This window comes from Citrus clementina, unplaced genomic scaffold (assembly GCF_000493195.1).
Source record: "Citrus clementina cultivar Clemenules unplaced genomic scaffold, Citrus_clementina_v1.0 scaffold_1, whole genome shotgun sequence".
Lineage (NCBI taxonomy): Eukaryota > Viridiplantae > Streptophyta > Magnoliopsida > Sapindales > Rutaceae > Citrus > Citrus x clementina.
This window is the reverse complement of record NW_006263303.1, coordinates 26,259,645-26,280,272: the sequence shown is the minus strand read 5'-3', so window position 1 is coordinate 26,280,272 and position 20,628 is coordinate 26,259,645. Positions and strand designations below refer to the sequence as shown.

Below are 20,628 nucleotides of genomic sequence, written 5' to 3'. Positions count from 1 at the left end.
TGACAATCCTAGGAATTGAACAATATCGATTTTATTCAGAGTCACTTTAAGTTATGTTTATTGTAACTTATAGCTAAGTAAAATTCACTCATAGGCCCCATCAGACTCCACTATTTTATTACTCATTTTTAAACTAAAAAAAATTGATTGTCAGTTTAAATACATGTGACTTAGAAAAATCTTTTTTATTTTTTTGAAGAAATTAAAGTAACCCTTTCATTCATTTGAGATTAAAAAAAAAGCAAATACAATATATTAGCTGGGAATCCATCCAGCCATATGACAGCTTTCGGGCTTCTAAAAGCTCTTTTAGCGAGAGAGTGAGCAAGAATATTACAATGCTTTGGTACATGTTGGACTATTGCCGATTGAAAATAGTGTTTACTTCTTTGAATCTATGATGTAGTCCACCAAATTTCTATTCTGTTGCTGGTTTTGTTGTTGGTTAAGTCAGCCACTTCACTACAATCTGTTTCAAAAATCACATTTGTGAAGCTTGCCTCTTTTGCCACCTCCATCCCCTATTTGACAGCTTGAGTTTCTACAAGAGAAATATTCCCTTGAAATTTTATGTTTTCACTGTTGCAGCTACACTTGGCCCAGTGAGTTCCCCTAAACATGCATGCAACTTGCTTATCTTTATGGACAACAACATCAACATTGACTTTTAAGCAATTGGTAGGTGGTGGACTCTATGCCCGTAGTTTTCTATCTTCTTTGCTTTTTTTGCAATTTTGTTCCTTCACCTTCACTTTTTGATAAGCATCCATTGTTGGATTTTTAATTCAGCATTGTTAGATCCTTAATCCAACGTCGGGCTTATATGTGAATAATTATGTATTGCAAACTATCATATAAGATTAAGTCCAGTTAAAAGTGATCTATTAAGGTGTTTGGTATTACGGCCTTTAATGTATCTAACATGGTGTGAGCCTTTAATGTGTAGAGACCTAATTGTATTCTAATTCTATGATGGGTAGAATTAGGAATACCTAATGACAACAGAAAAAAGTTGTATATATAAGTGGTTATGGTCCTTAGGTCATGCGTAGCATTCTATTCTCTATTGACATACCATCATCAGAGAGAGAGCGCATATGATATCAAAGGATCCTCCAGGAGAATGTGTTGATCTGGAAGGCCAGCCACACAATCTTAAAGAGCAATTTAGCGTTATGGATTCGTATATGTTTCTGCATAATTTACTATTAATTCTTGTTGGTACAACATGAATGTTCATGGGTTATAAGTGATGGTTTTTATCAAAAAAAAAAAATTTAGTTCTAACATTTATGACTGCTTTACCCTTAGTAGATGAAAACATGGGGTTTGGTTTCTTCCCTCAAAGACGAGTTTGTTCCTTGCATGCCCCGTAAATCACCATATAGCTGCTACAAAATCAAGCTCAATCTTGGCCAGCGTACCCACTAATCTGTGCATAACACTCAACATATCTTATCTAGTAACTCCCTTAGTTTCAGCCTCCAAGTGAGTGCATTTCCAGATAGAAAAATCCTTTTATTTATAAATACATAGATTCGCAAATAGTTCGTTGTTTTGGTGGTATTTTCACAATCATAAAGACTTGAACTCGACGGTAATTATAACTTATTTTGTCATGGCCGTGGTCCTTTGTCGTCAAGCAACAAGGAGAATAAAGGGTACAAATATATATACAATACGATACTCGTTCTCAATATTCCATATATCAACTTTTATTAATTTTAATAAAGGAAAGTTTTGCTTTATTCCTTAAGGGTTTGGTAATTCTTGTATTTTATAAGTTTCCTAAAATGTTTTCTTGTGTATCTATTTTTAATATTTAAAATATACTTAATTATTTTCTACTTTTCACCTGTAGCATATTAAATTTGTTCTTAAAAAATTAGATCAAACAGTGATAGAAAGAACAATCTTGATATTTTGAAATGAAAATATAAGGACTAATAGAATAATTGACCCAAACGCTAAGGATTATAGCAAAATTTATCTTTTAATAATTTTTAAGTGTACAAGCCGGTTTTCTTATTAGTTTATTTTATGTGAAAAAAATATAGTGTGGATCTGTTTGTGCACCTGGCTGATTCTAAACATACTATAAAAGTCTGCGAGCTTAATTCTTACTTAAAAGTATGCTCATAAATTTAAAATGGGCTTGAATCTATATTTTTCACAATTAATTTTTTTACGATTCTTAAATGGGAAATTATCATTGCACCACCTTTATTTTACCTTATGTTCATCCAACCACTACAAAATTTTAACATGTACTTTGCACCACCTTTTTTTCACATTTGTATCAACTAGCCACTTTTGCATTAACACTATTAAATAATTTTAATAAAATAACAAATTTACCCCCAAATAAATTAAAAGACTATTTTATCTTATAAAAACTTTTAAAATTAAAAATTATAATCATAAAAAATATGGGTAATTTTTAAAAACCTCCCCTGAGGTTTGGGCTTGTTGCAAATAGATGGCGAGAATTGATTTATTTGTAAAAAACCCCCTACCTTCAGTTAAGTTTAACATTGACCGTTAGTTGACCATGCAAAGACAATATTACCCTTAACAATAGTTTGTAAACGAAAATAACTAAAAAAAAACCAAAATTATTGGTGCAAAAAGCACAAACCCTATTTTTTGACAATTTTATCCTTGTCAATTCTAAAAATTTACAATATCATAGGTAAAGATTATGACTATTTCATTTTTAAATTTTTAATTTTATCTTTCTTGTAGGAATTTTAAGAAAATATCAATAATTTAAAGAGGATTTTTTAATTTTTTAATTTTAACTTTTTTATAGGAACTTTAAGAAAATATCAATAATTTAAAAAGGGTAAAATTGCTAATAATTTTGATTTTTTTTTTAGTTATTTTCGTTTATAAACTATTGTTAAGGGTAATATTGTCTTTGCACGGTCAACTAATGGTCAATGTTAAACTTAACTGACGGTAGGGAGTTTTTTACAAATAAATCAATTCTCGCCATCTACTTGCAACAAGCCCAAACCTCAGGGGAGGTTTTTAAAAATTACCCTAAAAAATATCCCTAAATTTAATAAAAAATAAATCTCAAATAGAGGTGCTCAACTGATTTTTACTAAATTTAGATTTTACAAAATTTTAATAATTATTTTTATTAAAAATTATAATTTTACAAAATTTTAATATAAATAAATGAATTTATTTATTAAAAAATTATAATTTTGTAAAATTTTATGAAAATAACTAAATTTATTTCTTAAAAGAATAAATCCTAAAATTTTAATAATTTAGGGAATTTTTATTAAATCCCAAAATTTTGCAATTATTTTTATAATTATAATTTTATATTAAAATAATTTTTATTAAAAATAAAAATTCTAATTTTGGGATTTATTTTTATTAAATTTAGGGATATTTTTATCATTATATTTTATTATTTTTAAATTTTTTATAAAATAAAATGGTCTTTTAATTTATTTGGGAGTAAAATTATCATTTTATTAAAATTATTTAATAGTGTTAATGCAAAAGTGGTTAGTTGATACAAATGTGAAAAAAAAGGTAGTGTAAAATACATATTAAAATTTGGTAGTGATTAGATGAATATAAGGCAAAATAAAAGTGGTGTAATGATAATTTTGATGTAAAATTTTGTATTAATTGACTTAGCAAGATTCCATTTTAGTGATAATAAAAAAATAAGAGTAACAGGAAACATGATGAGTTTAGAGTCACTGAAGGCCCAGTCGTCGCAGCTGGCTGCTGACTCAAAAAGCAGTTGATATTGAAGAAGTTACAATTTGGCATTGAAGTTCTCTTTACCAAAAACACCACCGCCCCGCATGTGATCTTTCTATTTATAAAGCCTCTATGGCCTCGGCTCACAATCACTCATCGAATCAAAAGCTTACCAACAAATCAAGAAAGACAATCAAGATATTGCATTCATTGTTCGCAGACATTTGTCTGAACTCAGAACCGAAAAAAGAATGGTGTTGATGATTGATCAGTTCATTGGCACTTTCTTTGCTACTTCTCTTATTGGCTTGCTTCTTCTCATAATTTTGCGCCCTAACAAGATGAAGAAGTTGCCCAAGAGCAGAAAGAATTACAACAAGATGGAAAATGACGTCGTTTTGACATCTGCAGATAACGAACATTCTCTGCCTGAGAATGTTTCCGGCCCCGATGTCATCATTGTTGGTGCTGGTGTTGCTGGTGCTGCCCTGGCCCATACCCTTGGCAAGGTACGTACATAATTCCTTTTTTTTCTTTTTTTGGCTTTTTGGGTTTGTTTAATTTCAATTAACATAAACTAAATTGATATGCAGGATGGAAGAAGAGTTCATGTGATCGAAAGAGACCTGATGGAGCCTAATAGAATTGTTGGTGAATTGCTACAGCCTGGAGGATACCTGAAACTAGTTGAATTAGGCCTTGATGGTATATATAATAACATAACTAATTAATTACTACAAAATTCATTAATTAACATTATCGTACCTGTTTTAATTATCTGAATGAATGCAGATTGTGTGGAAGAAATCGATGCCCATCCTGTAGTGGGATACGCTCTGTTCAAGGACGGAAAAATTACAAAAACTCCATATCCACTGGGAAACTTTCAGGCTAATGTTGCCGGCAGGAGTTTCCACAATGGCCGGTTCATTCAAAGAATGAGAGAAAAAGCTGCTTCTCTTCCCAAGTACGTACATATAATATTTTTTACTATTCTCAAGTACGAATATCTGCATAGATTATATCAACAATCAAATACAATGCATTGATTGCTCCAGATTTTCAACAAAAACAAAAATAATTGGCGTTTGACAATTTAATGATCAATTCAGCGTACGGATGGAGGAAGGGACAGTGACATCCCTGTTTGAAGAAAATGGAATTGTGAAAGGGGTTCACTACAAAACTAAGGACGGTCAAGAACACAAATCTTACGCTCCTCTTACAATTGTATGTGACGGTGGCTTCTCCAATCTGCGTCGGTCTCTTTGCAATCCAAAGGTGAAATTTTCCTTCGTATTTTATTTTATTGGCTGCAAATAAGTCTCCTTAATTTGTTCATCCTAATAAATATCGATAGTATCGAACTTGACTTGTTTTAACAGGTTGATATACCATCATGTTTTGTCGGGATGGCATTGGAGAACTGTCAGCTTCCAGTCCCAAATCACGGACACGTAGTTTTAACAGATCCCTCACCCATCTTATTTTATCCAATTAGTAGCTCAGAAGTTAGATGCTTGGTTGATGTACCAGCTGGTCAGAAATTACCTTCAATTGCCAATGGTGAAATGGCCAAATACTTGAAGACCAAAGTGGCACCGCAGGTACATTTTTGGAATTTGTATCCAGTGTTGAGTTGAGCTGCATGTGTTAATCTTTCTTGAATTTTCTGCCACACATGCGTTTTTGGTTGGCTATTTTATTAAATGTTAAATTACACAATAAAGGAAAATCTTATAGTGTTTGGAAGAAAAGAAAATTTACAGAGGAAAAGAATATTCTTGAGCTGAATTTTATTATTATTATTTCATCGTAATCAAAAGAGAAAATACAATCTGTTTTTCTACTAAGCTCGTGAGCTTAACTAACTGCATAAAACTAAAACAGAAACAACAGAATAAAAGATGCAGAGCACAGTAGACAAGTGTAACTAATTAAGCTGAGCTGTCAATCAATCTGGTACACTCTCAATCACTCTGTTGATTTGGCTTCCTTAATCATTCTTTGCTTTGACTGATCCTTGACTAAGAAGCTGAGATGTGCTTCCTTAATAGCCCCCCTCAAACTCAACGGGCAAGGTTGAACATTGAGTTTGCTTCTGAAAAAATTGAAGTGATTGAAGGTTAAGGGTTTTGTTAAGACATCTGCAATTTGTTGTTCACTGGGTATATAATTGATTTGTAATTCCTTGGCAACAACTTTATCTCTGATGAAGTGCATGTCTAGTTCAATGTGTTTGGTTCTTGAGTGATAAATTGGATTCTTTGCAAGCTCAGTGGCACTCTTGTTATCACACCATATCACTGGAGTTAAAGTGCACTGCAGATTCATTTCACTGAATAATGATTGAAGCCAAGTAATCTCTGCACAAGCTGAAGCAAGAGCTCTATATTCACTTTCAGCACTAGATCTAGTCACAACTGATTACTTCTTAGAAGACCACGAGATTAGATTGTTTCCCAAGTAAATACAATATGCACCAACAGATTTCCTGTCATCAATGTCACAAGCCCAATCTGCATATGTGTATCCAGTTAGTGTCAGCTCTCCTTCAACTCCAAATTTCAGTCCATAATCCTGAGTTTCCTTTAAGTATCTTAATACTCTCTTACATGCCATTAAATGTTGTAAAGTTGGCATAGCAATATATTGACTAAGCTTATGTACTGCAAAGGCTATCTCAGGCCTTGTAAGAATCACATACTGTAAACCACCAACCAAACTTCTATATGCTGAAGGATCATCAATAAATTGTCCAAGTGAATCATCAACTTGTTTCTGAAGTTTTGTTCCAGTAGTCATTGGTGTGTCACAGCCTTTACAGTTCAGCTGCTCTGCTTTTGCCAATAAGTCTCTGATATATTTTCTTTGAGACAAGAAAATACTTCCATTGTAGTAAGAAACTTCAATTCCCAGGAAATAAGACAAAATCCCTAGATCCTTTAAGGCAAAAACTAAACTAAAATGAGAAATAAAATCTTCAAGAGCTTTGCTGTTATGACCTGTAATTAATATATCATCCACATAGATTAGTACCATAATCATAGATCCTTTTTCCTTCTTTAGAAACAGTGATGTATCTGCTCTTGAATTCTGAAATCCCCATTTAATCAAGGTTTCCTTGAGCTTATCAAACCATGCTCTAAGAGCCTGCTTCAGCCCATAAAGTGCCTTATTCAATTTGCAAATATGATCAGGTTTGTGAACATTGATAAAACCCTCAGGTTGCTTCATAAACACATCTTCAACTAGATCACCATTCAAGAATGCATTATTAATATCTACTTGCCTTATTTTCCAGTTGTTCATTGCAGCCAAGCTTAACACCACTCGAACTGTAGCTGGTTTAACTACTGGACTAAAAGTCTCAAAATAATCAACTCATGCTACTTGTTGAAATCCCTTTGCAACAAGTCTTGCTTTATGCTTGGCAACACTCCCATCAGTATTATGCTTGACTCTAAATACCCATTTATTGTCAACAACTTTCTGTTCAAATGTTTTAGGTACTAGAATCCAAGTATTGTTCCTCATTAATGCATCATACTCATCTTTCATTGCCTGATACCATCTTTGATCTCCTAATGCTTCTTCTACTGTATCTGGTTCTCTACTTGACAAAGCAGCACAATACACCTTTGGTTTGAATATACATGATTTAGCTCTAGTGATCATTTTGTGTGTAGGCTGATGAATAGGTTGCTGGTTCTGTGAATATGTGTTGGTTAATATGTCATGTGGCAAAATTGGATTTTGAGGTGCTGGTTGAGAAGTTTGAGCTGATACAGGTGAAGTGTTTATAATTGGTGTTTGTGTGTAGTCTTGAGAATCAAGTAAATCAAGTGGTTGATTGTGTTGAGCAGTGATTGTATGCTCAGAACCTGATGAAGATTGAGTTCTGTTACTGCTGGTTCCTGCTAAGAAAGGTTCTTCAGAGCTGCTATCAGGAATATATGGCAAAGTAGACAATTGAAATACTAGTTGTTGGCTTAGTGTTTTGACAGACTCAGTATCACAAGATGAGGTATTGGTTTTATCATCAAGAATGACTGAAGGAAAACATGTTTCATCAAATGTAACATGTCTGGCAATATATACTCGACCTGAAGGATGAAGGCATTTATAACCTTTGTGTGATGGACTATACCCAATGAATATACACTTGCTGGAATGAAAATCAAACTTATGTTTATTATAGTCTCTCAAGAATGGATAACATAAACAGCCAAAACACTTAAGAAAACTATAATCTACTTTGTGTTTAAACAACTTCTCATATGGTGTTTGATTCTTGAGCACTGGAGTGGGTAACCTATTGATGTGAAACACTGCAGTATGAAAGGCATCCCACCAATATTGAAGACATAACTTTGCTTGAGCTAACAAAGTCAAACCAAGTTCAACTATATGTCTATGTTTTCTTTCCACTGATCCATTTTGATGATGTGTATAAGGGCATGAATGTCTAAAAAAATGCCATTTTGATTTAGAAAATCTGTAAACACTCTATATTCTCCCCCCCCCCCCCCCAATCAGATTGCAACATCTTGATAGATGTGCTAAACTGATTTTCAACCTGAAGTTTGAATAGCTTAAAGACTTCTAAAGCTTCTGATTTAAGCTTAAGGGGATAAATCCATGTATATCTGCTATAATCATCAACAAAGCTAATGTAGTACTTATATCCATTCCTAGACAGAATTGGTGAAGGCCCCCAAAGATCTGTGTATAAGTTCCAGAACATGAGTAGTTTTGGTATCTGTAGTTGCAAAGTGTAATCTGTGGGATTTTCCCAATTGACAGGCTTTACACACATTATGACTGGAATTTTTAAGTGTCTTGAGAGAGACTTTAGCACAATTATAAAACCTCAGCAAGTGTATAAGAACATTCAAATTTGGATGACCAAACTTTCTATGCAACAAAGTTAATTGATCAACTATTTGAGTACAATTGGATGAAACAGAATTGAAACAGGTCTTAGCAAAAGAATCACAATTATGTGAGGTCTGATTGTTTCTGTCAACAAAAGACAACATAGACAGAGGCTTATTTGAATGAACAACTGACATATATGACTCATGAGTTTGAGTATTAGGTGAACTGAGTTTAAGTTGCAACTTGTACAGCCCTTTCTCAGCAAGCCCCTGCAGCAGAACTTGTCCCTTCATTTTGTCCTTCACAAAACAAACATTACCACAAAATTCAACAGAGATGTTATTATCTAAGGTTAGTTTGGATATGCTTAAAAGATTTTTGGTTATAGAGGGTACAAGCAGCATATCTTTTAACAAAATGCAAGTAGTTGTATGACCAGATCGAAGAGAAGCATTACCAACATGAGTGATAGTTAGGCCTTGACCATTTCCTATGATGAGTTGATCATTACCTTTGAATTCCTCTTTGATGTGCATATTTGCCATGTTGTTTGTGAGATGATGTGTAGCTCCACTATTCAAATACCAGCCTTCATCAGCAGGCCCTTCAAAATTGGCCATGTATGCAACTCCAGGGGAATATGAAGCATGAGAACTAGGTATGTATACAGGAGACAAACCAGCAGAATATTCATCAAATTAGGCATATAACATGGCATGTAATTAGCTGGTTCAAAATTAGTCATATAAGCAGACTTTGGAATTTTTCCTTTATTATTGGCTCTAGATGAAGCTGGAACAAAATCTTCATTAAATCTATACTAGTAGACATCAACACTGTGTCCAGACTTAGAGCAAATCTGACATATTACCACTTCATCAGAAATACTAGCAGTATTTGGATGTGAGTTTCTAGAAAAATTGGATGACATGGTAGGAGACATGCCATTGAAGATTGGTTTTCCTTTCATTTAATACATGTTTTGGCCTCTGCCATATCCACCAAAACCAGAGTATCCTCCATTGAAACTATTAAATCCAGAAAAATTTCTTGAAGGAAAACCTCTACCAGTAACTGGTCCTCTTCCACTATGATAATTGCCTTGAAAACCTCCTGTATAACCACCTCTTTTATAGTTTCCCCTTGTTTGTGCAAAATTAGCATTGAACATGCCTTGTGCAAAATTAGCATTGAAAACAATTTTAGCATCTTGCTCTTGTTGCTCAATTCTAGATTCATGAGTGAGCAACAATGCATATGCATCATCAAAATCCATTTTACAAACAGTGATAAACGAAGCTATATCTAGGAAGCCTGATCCAAGACCATTAAGGATGTGCATCAACAATTCTCTATCATTCAAAGGACTCCCAGCACAAGCAAGCTTATCAGCTAAGGCTTTCATTTTCATGCAATAGTCTTCAACATTCATTGATTCTTTCTTTAAAGTGTTTATTTCATACTTGATCTGAAGTACCTTAGCTTCAGATTGTACTCCAAATTTTTTCTCAAGAGTTTTCCATACAGACTTTGAACTATCAAGATTAATAACAAGACCAAGTGTACCTTCACTTATTGAAGATAAGAGCCAGCCAAGAAGTGTTTGATCTTGTGATTTCCAGGTGATAAATTCTGGATTCTCAATCAGCTGTGTAGATCCATCGGCTGTCCTTCGAGTGAGATACTACTCTGGTTCAGATTTTGTTCCATTAATGAAACATTCAAGTCTGTTGCCTCTTATGGAAGCTAATACTTGAGATCGCCATATTAAGTAATTGGCTCGATCTAGCTTCACAGGAGTGTTGAATGAAAAATTGGTTGAGCTTGTTGAATTAGTGTTTGTGTTTACGATTGGATTATTGGAGCTAGTCATATTGATCTGGCTCTGATACCATAAAGGAAAATCTTATAGTGTTTGGAAGAAAAGAAAATTTACAGAGGAAAAGAATATTCTTGAGCTGAATTTTATTATTATTATTTCATCGTAATCAAAAGAGAAGATACAATCTGTTTTTATACTAAGCTCGTGAGCTTAACTAACTGCATAAAACTAAAACAGAAACAACAGAATAAAAGATGCAGAGCACAATAGACAAGTGTAACTAATTAAGCTGAGCTGTCAATCAATCTGGTACACTCTCAATCACTCTGCTGATTTGGCTTCTTTAATCATTCTTTGCTTTGACTGATCCTTGACTAAGAAGCTGAGATGTGCTTCCTTAATACACAGTTAACGAAAAGTATTAGAAATCCCTTGTGAAGCTAATCATAGTTACATGATGAGCACTGTTGTTCGTTTCAGATTCCTGATGAGCTTCGCGATGCATTCATTTCAAAAGTTGAGAAAGGCAGCATTAGAACAGCGACAAACAGAAGCATGCCGGCGGCTCCCAAAACTACCCCCGGAGCCCTTTTGTTGGGTGATGCTTTCAACATGCGCCATCCTTTAACTGGTGGTGGAATGACTGTGGCTCTCTCTGACGTCGTCGTACTTAGAAATCTTATAAAGCCTCTTCAGGATTTTCACGATGCTGCTTCTCTTAACCAATATCTCGAATCCTTTTACACCTTACGCAAGGTAACTGTCAATATAAGGGTGTGCATGGTTGATTGATATTATTTTAACATGCATGCAGCCCGTGGCGTCTACAATAAACACTCTAGCAAATTCTGCTTATCAAGTGTTTTCAGCGTCATCTGATGAGGCAAGAGAGGTAATGCGGCAGGCAAGTGTTGATTATTTAGGGCTTGGAGGAATTTACACATCGGGAGCAATGGCTCTACTCTCAGGCCTAAACCCTAGCCCATCAAGCTTAATTTTCCATTTCTTAGCAATGGCAATATTTGGTGTTGGTCGTTTGTTATTACCATTTCCTTCGCCTAAACGCCTGTGGATTGGTGCTAAGCTAATTTGGGTAAGCATTTTCCTTAGTCAAAATTCTCATCAGATGGGGACGTTTGCATTTTACAAAATACTAATTGACAAAAATTAAATGATATTTTATTACCACAATTCATATTTAAGAGAAGAAGCGACTTTTTATCTGGCTACTACTTTACAACTGATTATTTAAATATCGTCTGGAATATTTTTTATTCATAAGAAGAAAAAAAATCATATTTATGCTGCAGGGTGCATCAGAAATTCTTTTTCCTATCATCAAAGCGGAGGGAGTGAGGCAAATGTTTTTCCCTGCAACTGTTCCAGCATTATATGGAAGAGCTCCTCCTGTTTATAACTGATTGATGCATCAAATTGAATTAAAGCATAAAATTAATTGTAGCTTGGGCTTTCTTGCCATCAATACATGTCCATGTAGCGATTTAGGGTCTGTTGAGATTTTTAGGAGAGGTGAAACCAGCTCCTTATTTCTCTTAAGCGTAATTAATTCTTTGTAATTAAAATTACCTTTATTCTTTTAATGATTAAATTCGTTATTATTTTGTGGCAATTAGTTTAAAGTTATTGCTTGCTATTTTATTCAAGGTTTAATCACTTATGTCAGCGAAGATTAATGCCCATCTTCTTCTTATTTATAAATAAAATATGCCGTAATGTTTGTGTGAGAAAGAGCTTAACATACACCCAAATAATTACATTGCATATATAATTGTTTTGATTACCCAATAAAGCACTTTATGATAGAGCAAGTCAGTGGAACACTAGCTAATTGCGTATTACATTAATTTAACTATTCAGGCTTTTATTTTTCATTTATTAATTGACCATGTATAAGATCATTATCGCATTGATTTTGGTGCATTCAACAATTCTTGGAAGGTAGCAAAACGAGATTGAGATATTCACCAAGAGCCCATACGGGAAAGATGTTTCTGTAAGCAGAATAACTTATCGTACAATTCTTGTTGAATACTCCCATGATTTCCTATAAAAGAAAAAATAGATATAAAGGTAATTATTAAAAAAAATTATTATAGTAGTTTTATCTTTCAAGTCTTACAATTATTATATTCAAGACGATTATCTATCTCTCTCTCTTCTTTTTTTTTTTTTAACTTAATTATGTCTCTCTTTATAGTATGCAGATTTACCTGTTGCGGGAAATCTCCATTTTCCATTTGTGAATTAATGAGCACCTTTGCAGCGCGGTGTAATGGGATTGGATCTCTATGAGCCTAACCCATTTATGTAAATTAAAAAAAAAAATTGTCATTATTGTTAAGATTTGATTAATTATAATTCGAAACTAGTTAAAGAATATATTTACTAATTTACATACCTGGCCAGCTTCAATGAGAGAGAGCATTGCCCACGCAGTGTTTACGAGATGTGATTTATTTCCTTCCAGATTTGTGTATACCTTATCAAAGATTTCACAAGAGCAGTTTAAAAAAAAAAAAAAAAAAAAAGGTACAATCAATATAATGGTTTTTTCTCCCTCTATGCAATCAACAATTTCTTTTCCAAAATTTCCTGGGAAAATAACAAACTTGGATATCCTTAATAAACTTAAAATTGAGTTAATTACCTTGTTTTGGCAAGAAAGATCGCTCTCTCCCCACCCACCAGAATCAAGCTGTTTGGATAGCAAGAAATTACATGCTTTTTTTATGTTATTGCTATTTTCATATGTTTTACCGCAAGTCACCAGGCCCTTTACTCCAAACCACGTTCCATATGTGAAGCACACTCCCCACGACCCATACCTAAATTCATAAATAATCACTTCAAATTATCATAACATTTCTTAACATATTAAAAATCAAGATGCCTAAATATTTAATTAGAGAGTGATATACAGGAAACTTTTATTTAAATTAACATGACATTTATATACAAGTTAAACATACCATGAACCATCAGGTTGTTGTTTGCTTTCAATAAACTCGATGGCCTTTTCAATACAGGCTTCTATTTCTTTTCTCCTGTGTCCTGGATAGATTTTCATGAATGATTTTAGACCTTGGATTGCTGCTGAAGTGCATTCCACATACCTAAATTAAACACGAAATATGAGCGACCATAACTCCTGTAATAAATTAGACACCTAATTTAATTTTAACTACTCTTAAATTTAGTTTGTCATAACTTGCACATATTGATTATCTGCATTTTGATGTAGCTTAGAAAATTCGTAGTTTATACTTTTTATTGCTAATTAATCAATGGAATAATTAATTAATTTGGTTATCTTACTGATAATCTATAATGATATCTCCGAAAGTTTCAGCTGGATTGATCATCTGAAATTTAATACAAATAAAATCTTGTCAAAACTTAATCAATGCCTCACTCCTCAGTTAATAGACCCAATTAATTGAAAGGAAAATATTTTTCTCACCTCTAACCATGCATAAGATCTTGTTAGCTCATAAGATGCAAAGCCTCCAGTGCTGTTCTGCAATTAAGAAGACATGCATTTGTACAAACCTGACATGTTTTCTTTCGAAAGACAATTAAATAGTTGATAATCAATTTTAAGACCGTTGTCTATGAAGTACCTGTAAGGATAAGATAACATTAACAGCATCATATAACTGATTTTCTTGTATTGCTTCTCCCACTATGTCAGCTGGCAATTGTGATAATAATATTGCTGCCTGTATGATCATGAATCGAACCAACCTTTCCATCGTAAGAAGTTTTATCGGTTTAATTAATAAGTACCCACATGCCAACATAGCATCTAGCCTCAGGAAACAGAGACTTGGGAAAAAGAAATGTACCTTTAATCCTTCAGCAGTACAATCTAAAACAGGCCAACCATTGTCAGCAGTGGAGAAAGGCCATCCTCCTTTAGAAATATGGCGGTACCAATAATTAAGATCACCACTGCAATCTTCCCGAACCTTAATTGACAAATTTAATCATGAGTTATGAACAAGAAAATCCGCTAACATTTTGTTTTAATTTAGGATTTAAGATAGGTTTGATCTTTTAAGTGAAATTAATAGATACTTGAGTGTTTTTTAGGAAACTGAAGGCTTTCTTAAGTGTTGAACCACATTCGTCAACAAGATCAGTGGCCAAGATTGCTTGGACTGCAAATGTTACATCCCACAGTTGTGACCCGTTGTATCCCTGTCATTGAGGATTTTATAATTAATATCAAAATCCCAAATTGATTAAATTTTTCCTAAATAAAACTGTTTAACTAATTGCAACCTGCATCTTCATTCCATCTTCAGCAAGCCAGAGATAGTCTTTAATTCTTGAGAGGTGACGTTTATAGGCCTCAGAATTTGGGTCCTCCACCCAACAGCAAATCATGTTTAGTACCTATGTATGCACAAAGGTTGGACTATTTATCAATTCAAATGTAGTGGGCTGATATTATGTGCGGACACATGTTACTATTTCATTGGTGGGGTTGTGGGCCCACAACATAATCCTATTAATAAAAAATTGACACGCGTCCTATTACGTACTATAACGTGTGTGATAATACCCATCCGATCAAGATTCTTTAAATGTAATTAATTGATCTTACATTATTAATTAATATTCCTAAAATAGCTTCCAATGTATCAAAAACCATTCTAAAACTTTGTAAATACAATTATTTTTCCAAAAAAGCTTACAATGGATTTGATTTGACCAATGGCAGAATAAGAATTTTGGTTCAATGGGAGGTATAATAGAGAAAAACAAACTTTTTAGGCTAAAAGATAAAAACTGTAAATATGAAGGGATTAGTCATAAAATTTACATTAAGTGGGTTAAATTTCGTCCAGAAAATTACCTTATTGACGGGGCCAATGCAAATATACTGAGTATTCTCATCTTCATAATGGATGTGTTGCATTACAGTTTTAAGAGCATTGTGTCTCAGCTTAGAGAAAGGCCATTTCTTTACAAGAGGTTCCCCAATCTTGTGAAGACACCCCCATAATATGTCTTGGATCATGGGGTGGGGATTGTAAAGGTCCTCCTGCAAAACGTTAATTTTTCTCCTATTATATTAGTAATAATACAAATAAAGCTAAATATACCAATTGCCATACAAAGTTTTATTTGCTTACAAATTGGTATGGTATTTTTCTTTAAACAATTTTAATACAAATGCTCTCTTTACAAGCAGGTCCAAAATTAAAATCTTGTCATATTAGAACAAGGGAACCACTCTAGTTTTCTTTAATTAATATTTCAAAAATAATTTCTGCAACCTCTATCGTCCTTCCGTCTACTTTTGAAGAAAGTGACCTTCCATCCACTTTTGATTTTGATAGGAAATTAAATATTATACATTATGCGAAAATATTGATCATTTGTTTGTCTTTTATTATAGATCTCAATTATTGATTCAATCTAAATCATTCGGGAGTTAAATATTTTTAATTTCTTCACAATTACATCGTACTACTTCTCAAAAAAAGAAAAAAATTACATCACACTACCTTCCCTACTTTATAATCAATTTTGTTTATATTATGTTTTCAAAAAATGAAAAAGATTATCTCACTCATTATTTTATATCTTATTCTCATGTCACCCGTACAAAAATTTATAATTTAATCTCTTACAAGTGACAATGCCAACATTATTTAAAGCCCCAATTGTCGAATCTTACCACTCATTATTATTAATTTGAGCAATTAACCACGCATTGACACTAGAATAAAATTATTTTTCTATTAAGTTATCAAGGAAAATGAGTGGAACCCCTTAAATAAATATCTTTAATTATTTAATTAATTGAATAATTTATAATTTATAATTAACTGAAAAACTTTGGGTAAAAATAAAGGAATTTCATTATATATATATTCGGTTCCCTTAAATTATTAAAGTAAAGAATAAATTAAAAGACAGAAGAGACACACAATTCGATACACGCACGATCGGATAAAACACCTTATATTGGAGCGTGTATTTTGTCTTTTACTTTATCTCTTACTTTAGTAATTTAAGAAATCCATAATTGGATAATGACTATATATAAATTAAACTTTTATATTTAATTTTCAATTGTTTTGTAAAAATTCATAACTAATTAAAATTTTATGACAATTTTGCTTACTTGTTCCATAATTTTTCATTTACTTTTGCAATTAGTTATGAAAAAAATAATTAGTCAATTAATTAAAGAATTATATATATTCATATAACCCCAACGTCAAACAACCACAAAGGATAAAATGATAAGATTAACAAAAAAAAATTGACACCTAAAAACATTTAAACATATTTTAAATTATCAAAGGGTTTCGATTAGTCTTATTAAACAATATGGGTTCGCTCTTTTTCTCAAATTATCACATAAAAGAGAAATGAGGAAAAAAATTGACATTTAATATTGTAATTGTAATATTTATTATTAGTAGAGTATTAAGTTAATTCGGCTTGTCTTTTCTCTTGTGGCACATAAAGTTATGAAGTTTTTAAATTTAAATAGAATGGAATAAAGATTATTTTAATTTTATTGTACCTTGGCACAAAAATTTCGGGCATGGTCCCAATCGATGGAGTGATAAGGAAGCGTGTAGAGCTCCTTTCTAAGAGATAAAATAAGAGAATTGAATGGACCGACAAATCTGGTTCCATACAAATACGACATTGGCAAATACATCATCCGACAATGACACCACATACGTCCTGCATACGTGCATTAATTTCATCAATTTATACGATCCATTTACTTGTATCATTCAAAACTATAACTAATTAATTTACTATTCCAAAATGTACTAACACGACAATATGGGAAATTTTCTCCGACGTACATGTATTTATTCTATAAAATCCAAAATTAATTTATGATTATTGATATATAGTTAACCCAGTATTTTTATGGCCATAGTAATTAAAGTTTGGAAATTTTAAAGTGTGGGAAAGTTTTGGAAAATGTATAAACCGTGCGGTTTAAATTCTTTAAGTTTTAAGTTTTTAAAATCCCACAGTTTTAAAATTTTCTTGAATTTTTTCCGCACTTTAAGATCCCAGACCAAAAAACATAAACATCCGATATTAATTAACTACATGGTATAATGAGTTCCTTTTCACTTAAAATATCAATTTAAGGTTTTGAATTTACACATAAAAAAGCTGAATTATAGATAATATAAACAAACACACAAACAAAATTAGTTTTTACCTGGATGAAAAGGAAGAAAATAAGGGAGAAGCCATATTTCCGGGGGTAGTGGATTGTTCCCACTCCACTCGTATACTCCAAGCACCTATTTTTATTTTGCCGAAAAATATCGGTAGCAAAAATCTAAATAATGATTTGTGAAGATAAAATAACAAAACAGTAATATAAAATGTGAACTAATTGTATACGGTTTGCTCGCAATTCAGTGCTAAATTGTTGTGTATTTTAGCCTTGAAATGCCAACATTCGTGAACAAATTTGCACGAAGACGTTCAGACCGGAGAATGATTACAAGGATGTAATGAATGGTTCATACCGAAAGCCACATCTTTCCCCAAGATGGAATGGAGGTCACCCCACCGCGATCAAGGATCCATTTTCGGGCTTTTTCCATGGCACCATCATCCCCACCGTCCATTGTCTCTCCAAGCAGTCTCAAAGTGACATATGATAGCGCAGTACAGAACATCGTGCTGCACCCTTCTATATGCAATCCCCATCCTCCATCTCTATTCTGTAGATTATTGGTTTCACATTACTCCGCAAAAATTATGGCTTAGTTTCAATAAACACCTTCAGTTTTGTGAAATATTTGTTGAGAAATTAATCTACACGGTTAATAGAATTGTTTAATTATGTATTTTTATAAGTAAAACATATACCTGGTGGTTATATAGATAACGAATCATTTCCCTTCGATGTTCCACTGTTAAAATTGCATTCAAGGCACCGGTTACAAATAAGCCCATCACCTGTCTCATAATTTATTACACATAAATATTGATTTTGAGTTTGAAAATGGATATATAAATGATGCGACTTAATTTTGAAAAATATATATAGATTTCAAAAAAAAAATCTTAATCTTAATTTTAAAAAATACGCATAGATTTTTTTTTTTTTAAAAAAAAAGAATGCTGATGCTTGTCATGATGACAACAATATGAATAAGATATTGAAAGCAGTTTTTTTGCTAGAAATACCTACAATTTTTTTTTTTTTAATAACAGAAAGGGAGAGAAGGGGATCATGAAATTGTAAATACAATGAATTTGTTCAATTCTTTGTGACTAATAACAACCTTATATTAAACTATATAGACATGTATAGACTTAAAAAATACCAAAAATGATAAAATTATTGAAGTTCAGTTTACTCGTATCGGTGCTGATGTGATTTCTGAAGAGAAAAAAATATGATTTCGGGAGGCTGGGATCATTAACATAGTGAAACGACTATTGCAATTTTTTTTTCCTTTACTTTTCGTTAATTTTCACGAAAATAAATAAAGATTTGAAGAAGGAGATCATATTTCTTTAACCCGAAAGTTGGCTCTTAAGTATATATAATGAGAAGATCGCAATTTGTCCAAGTACAAGAAAGTCCTACATGATATCATCATTTGCACACTCATCTAATAAAGTTTTGATTACACACGCACATCTTGAAATCGACCAATTGTGAATACATACGAATAAATGAATTTTAAGATGAATATCATGATTTGATCAGACGGTCATATTAAGCCTCTCTCATATAATGCAACTGCACGTGTCATATAAGATTGTCTGATTTGTTGAATGCGTATTTCAACTAAGAGATTAAAATTTAAAAACACTCACACACATTTCTGTGTATCTTTATTTTTTTTATCCAAAATATTATAAAAATTCAAAAGACAAGTAAACTAATTGAGGATCACCATATATGTATGTATATATAGATATACCAAGCCAGGAAGAAGGAATAAAGGGCCACCATAGTCACCAGGCCAAAAGCCATCCTCGGCCTGGAGACTAGAATAGAATCTCAGAGCTCTCCTCAATGTTGTACTCACAACTTGCTCATCACTTATTTCTTCTTCATCTTTTACTTTCACCTGAGGCAGCTGCTTCATCTCACATGCATTCTCCTTCGCAAACTGTACATATAACATAAACACAAGTAATATATTACTCGGTAATTCTCAAATCCTGACGACTTCATGATGAGAATTATATTAATGGTTGAATCTGCATTTCATAAAGTGCGAAAATGATGAAAATCTTGGTGTAAAGTTTACATACATACAAATGATATTTCTTTACCTGAAGTCTCATAAAGAGATCAGAACTGTGTTTCGTTAGAAACCGATTCTCGGTGAAATCATTGCGAAGTTTGTTAACTTGTTGCCGTTCTTCAGGAGTTCCAAGATTTGGGTCAAATTCCCAGAATTGTCTGCCAATATGATTGTTCAAACTTGTAAGCCATGGATCATGTTCACAATTTCCTTCCGAAAGCTTCAATTTCCACATTCTTTAAATAAAAATAAAAATAAAAAAGCTATATATGAAGAGATTTGGAGCAACTTGGCAGCAATGACACAATGTTTAAGCAAAGCAATATGTGTGCATGAAGAATTAGCATTACATCAAGGTGATTATATAGGCATTAATTCTAATTACAATTACAAGGGTACCCTTAATTAATACTTGCGTTACGATTCAATCACATTACAGGAGCCGTCGCCTAGCACGTGAATTTCACTTGTCTCCAAATTAAATGATTATTAAAATGAACATGATAGTGCGTGATACGTGATTTGGATTTTGTACTTTAACATAATCCCGGATCAGGTCTGGACTTTAACAAAATCTCGGATAATAATCCCATCCTATGCAAGAAGCTATTTTGGAACAAAACGAAGGTTTTCTACTTCAGGAACAATTATAAATAGAAAGCCATCCTAGCTAATTCTTAATTATAAATAGAAAGCCATCCTAGCTAATTCTTACTTTAAGATATGTTCCAATCTTGAATCTAGATTTTGTCAAAATTTGATAGAGTTATTAAATCATATAGTCTCATAGGTCATTACACTGCTAGACCATATGACTTAATAATTTTTTTGAACTTTAATAAAGTCCATGACTCTCTCTCTCTCTCTCTCTCTCTCTCTCTCTCTCTCTCTCTCTCTCTC

At 32.6% G+C, this 20,628-nt stretch overlaps 2 protein-coding genes across 2 annotated transcripts; one reads left to right on the top strand and one right to left on the bottom strand.

The window, feature by feature from the left end:
* The first annotated feature begins 3,898 nt into the window (after positions 1-3,898).
* LOC18055927 (squalene epoxidase 3) lies at positions 3,899-11,856 on the top strand. Its single transcript, XM_006453107.2, has 8 exons — positions 3,899-4,241; positions 4,326-4,437; positions 4,525-4,699; positions 4,845-5,013; positions 5,118-5,339; positions 10,916-11,191; positions 11,250-11,528; positions 11,746-11,856. The coding sequence occupies exons 1-8, from the start codon at positions 3,984-3,986 to the stop codon at positions 11,854-11,856; spliced, it is 1,602 nt and encodes a 533-aa protein (XP_006453170.2). The 5' UTR covers positions 3,899-3,983.
* A 459-nt stretch (positions 11,857-12,315) lies between these two features.
* On the bottom strand, positions 12,316-20,042 carry LOC18055926 (cycloartenol synthase). Its single transcript, XM_006453105.2, has 18 exons — positions 19,757-20,042; positions 19,399-19,590; positions 18,332-18,421; positions 17,986-18,183; positions 17,670-17,754; positions 17,004-17,170; positions 15,318-15,506; positions 14,741-14,854; positions 14,534-14,656; positions 14,302-14,424; positions 14,077-14,175; positions 13,917-13,973; positions 13,772-13,818; positions 13,426-13,569; positions 13,104-13,281; positions 12,855-12,935; positions 12,667-12,750; positions 12,316-12,500 (listed from the first exon to the last, which is right to left on the bottom strand). Exons 1-18 carry the CDS (start codon positions 19,961-19,963, stop codon positions 12,378-12,380), a joined length of 2,301 nt encoding a protein of 766 aa, XP_006453168.1. The 5' UTR covers positions 19,964-20,042; the 3' UTR covers positions 12,316-12,377.
* Between the last annotated feature and the right edge of the window lie 586 nt (positions 20,043-20,628).

Coding starts and splice junctions, on each gene's coding strand:
- LOC18055927 (XM_006453107.2), top strand. CDS start 3,984: ATGGTGTTGATGATTGATCAGTTCATTGGCACTTTCTTTGCTACTTCT. Junction 4,242..4,325: donor TGGCCCATACCCTTGGCAAG/GTACGTACATAA, acceptor ATTGATATGCAG/GATGGAAGAAGAGTTCATGT. Junction 11,192..11,249: donor CCTTTTACACCTTACGCAAG/GTAACTGTCAAT, acceptor ACATGCATGCAG/CCCGTGGCGTCTACAATAAA.
- LOC18055926 (XM_006453105.2), bottom strand. CDS start 19,963: ATGTGGAAATTGAAGCTTTCGGAAGGAAATTGTGAACATGATCCATGG. Junction 15,507..17,003: donor CCCGAAATTTTTGTGCCAAG/GTACAATAAAAT, acceptor AACGTTTTGCAG/GAGGACCTTTACAATCCCCA. Junction 14,855..15,317: donor GCATTGGCCCCGTCAATAAG/GTAATTTTCTGG, acceptor GTGCATACATAG/GTACTAAACATGATTTGCTG.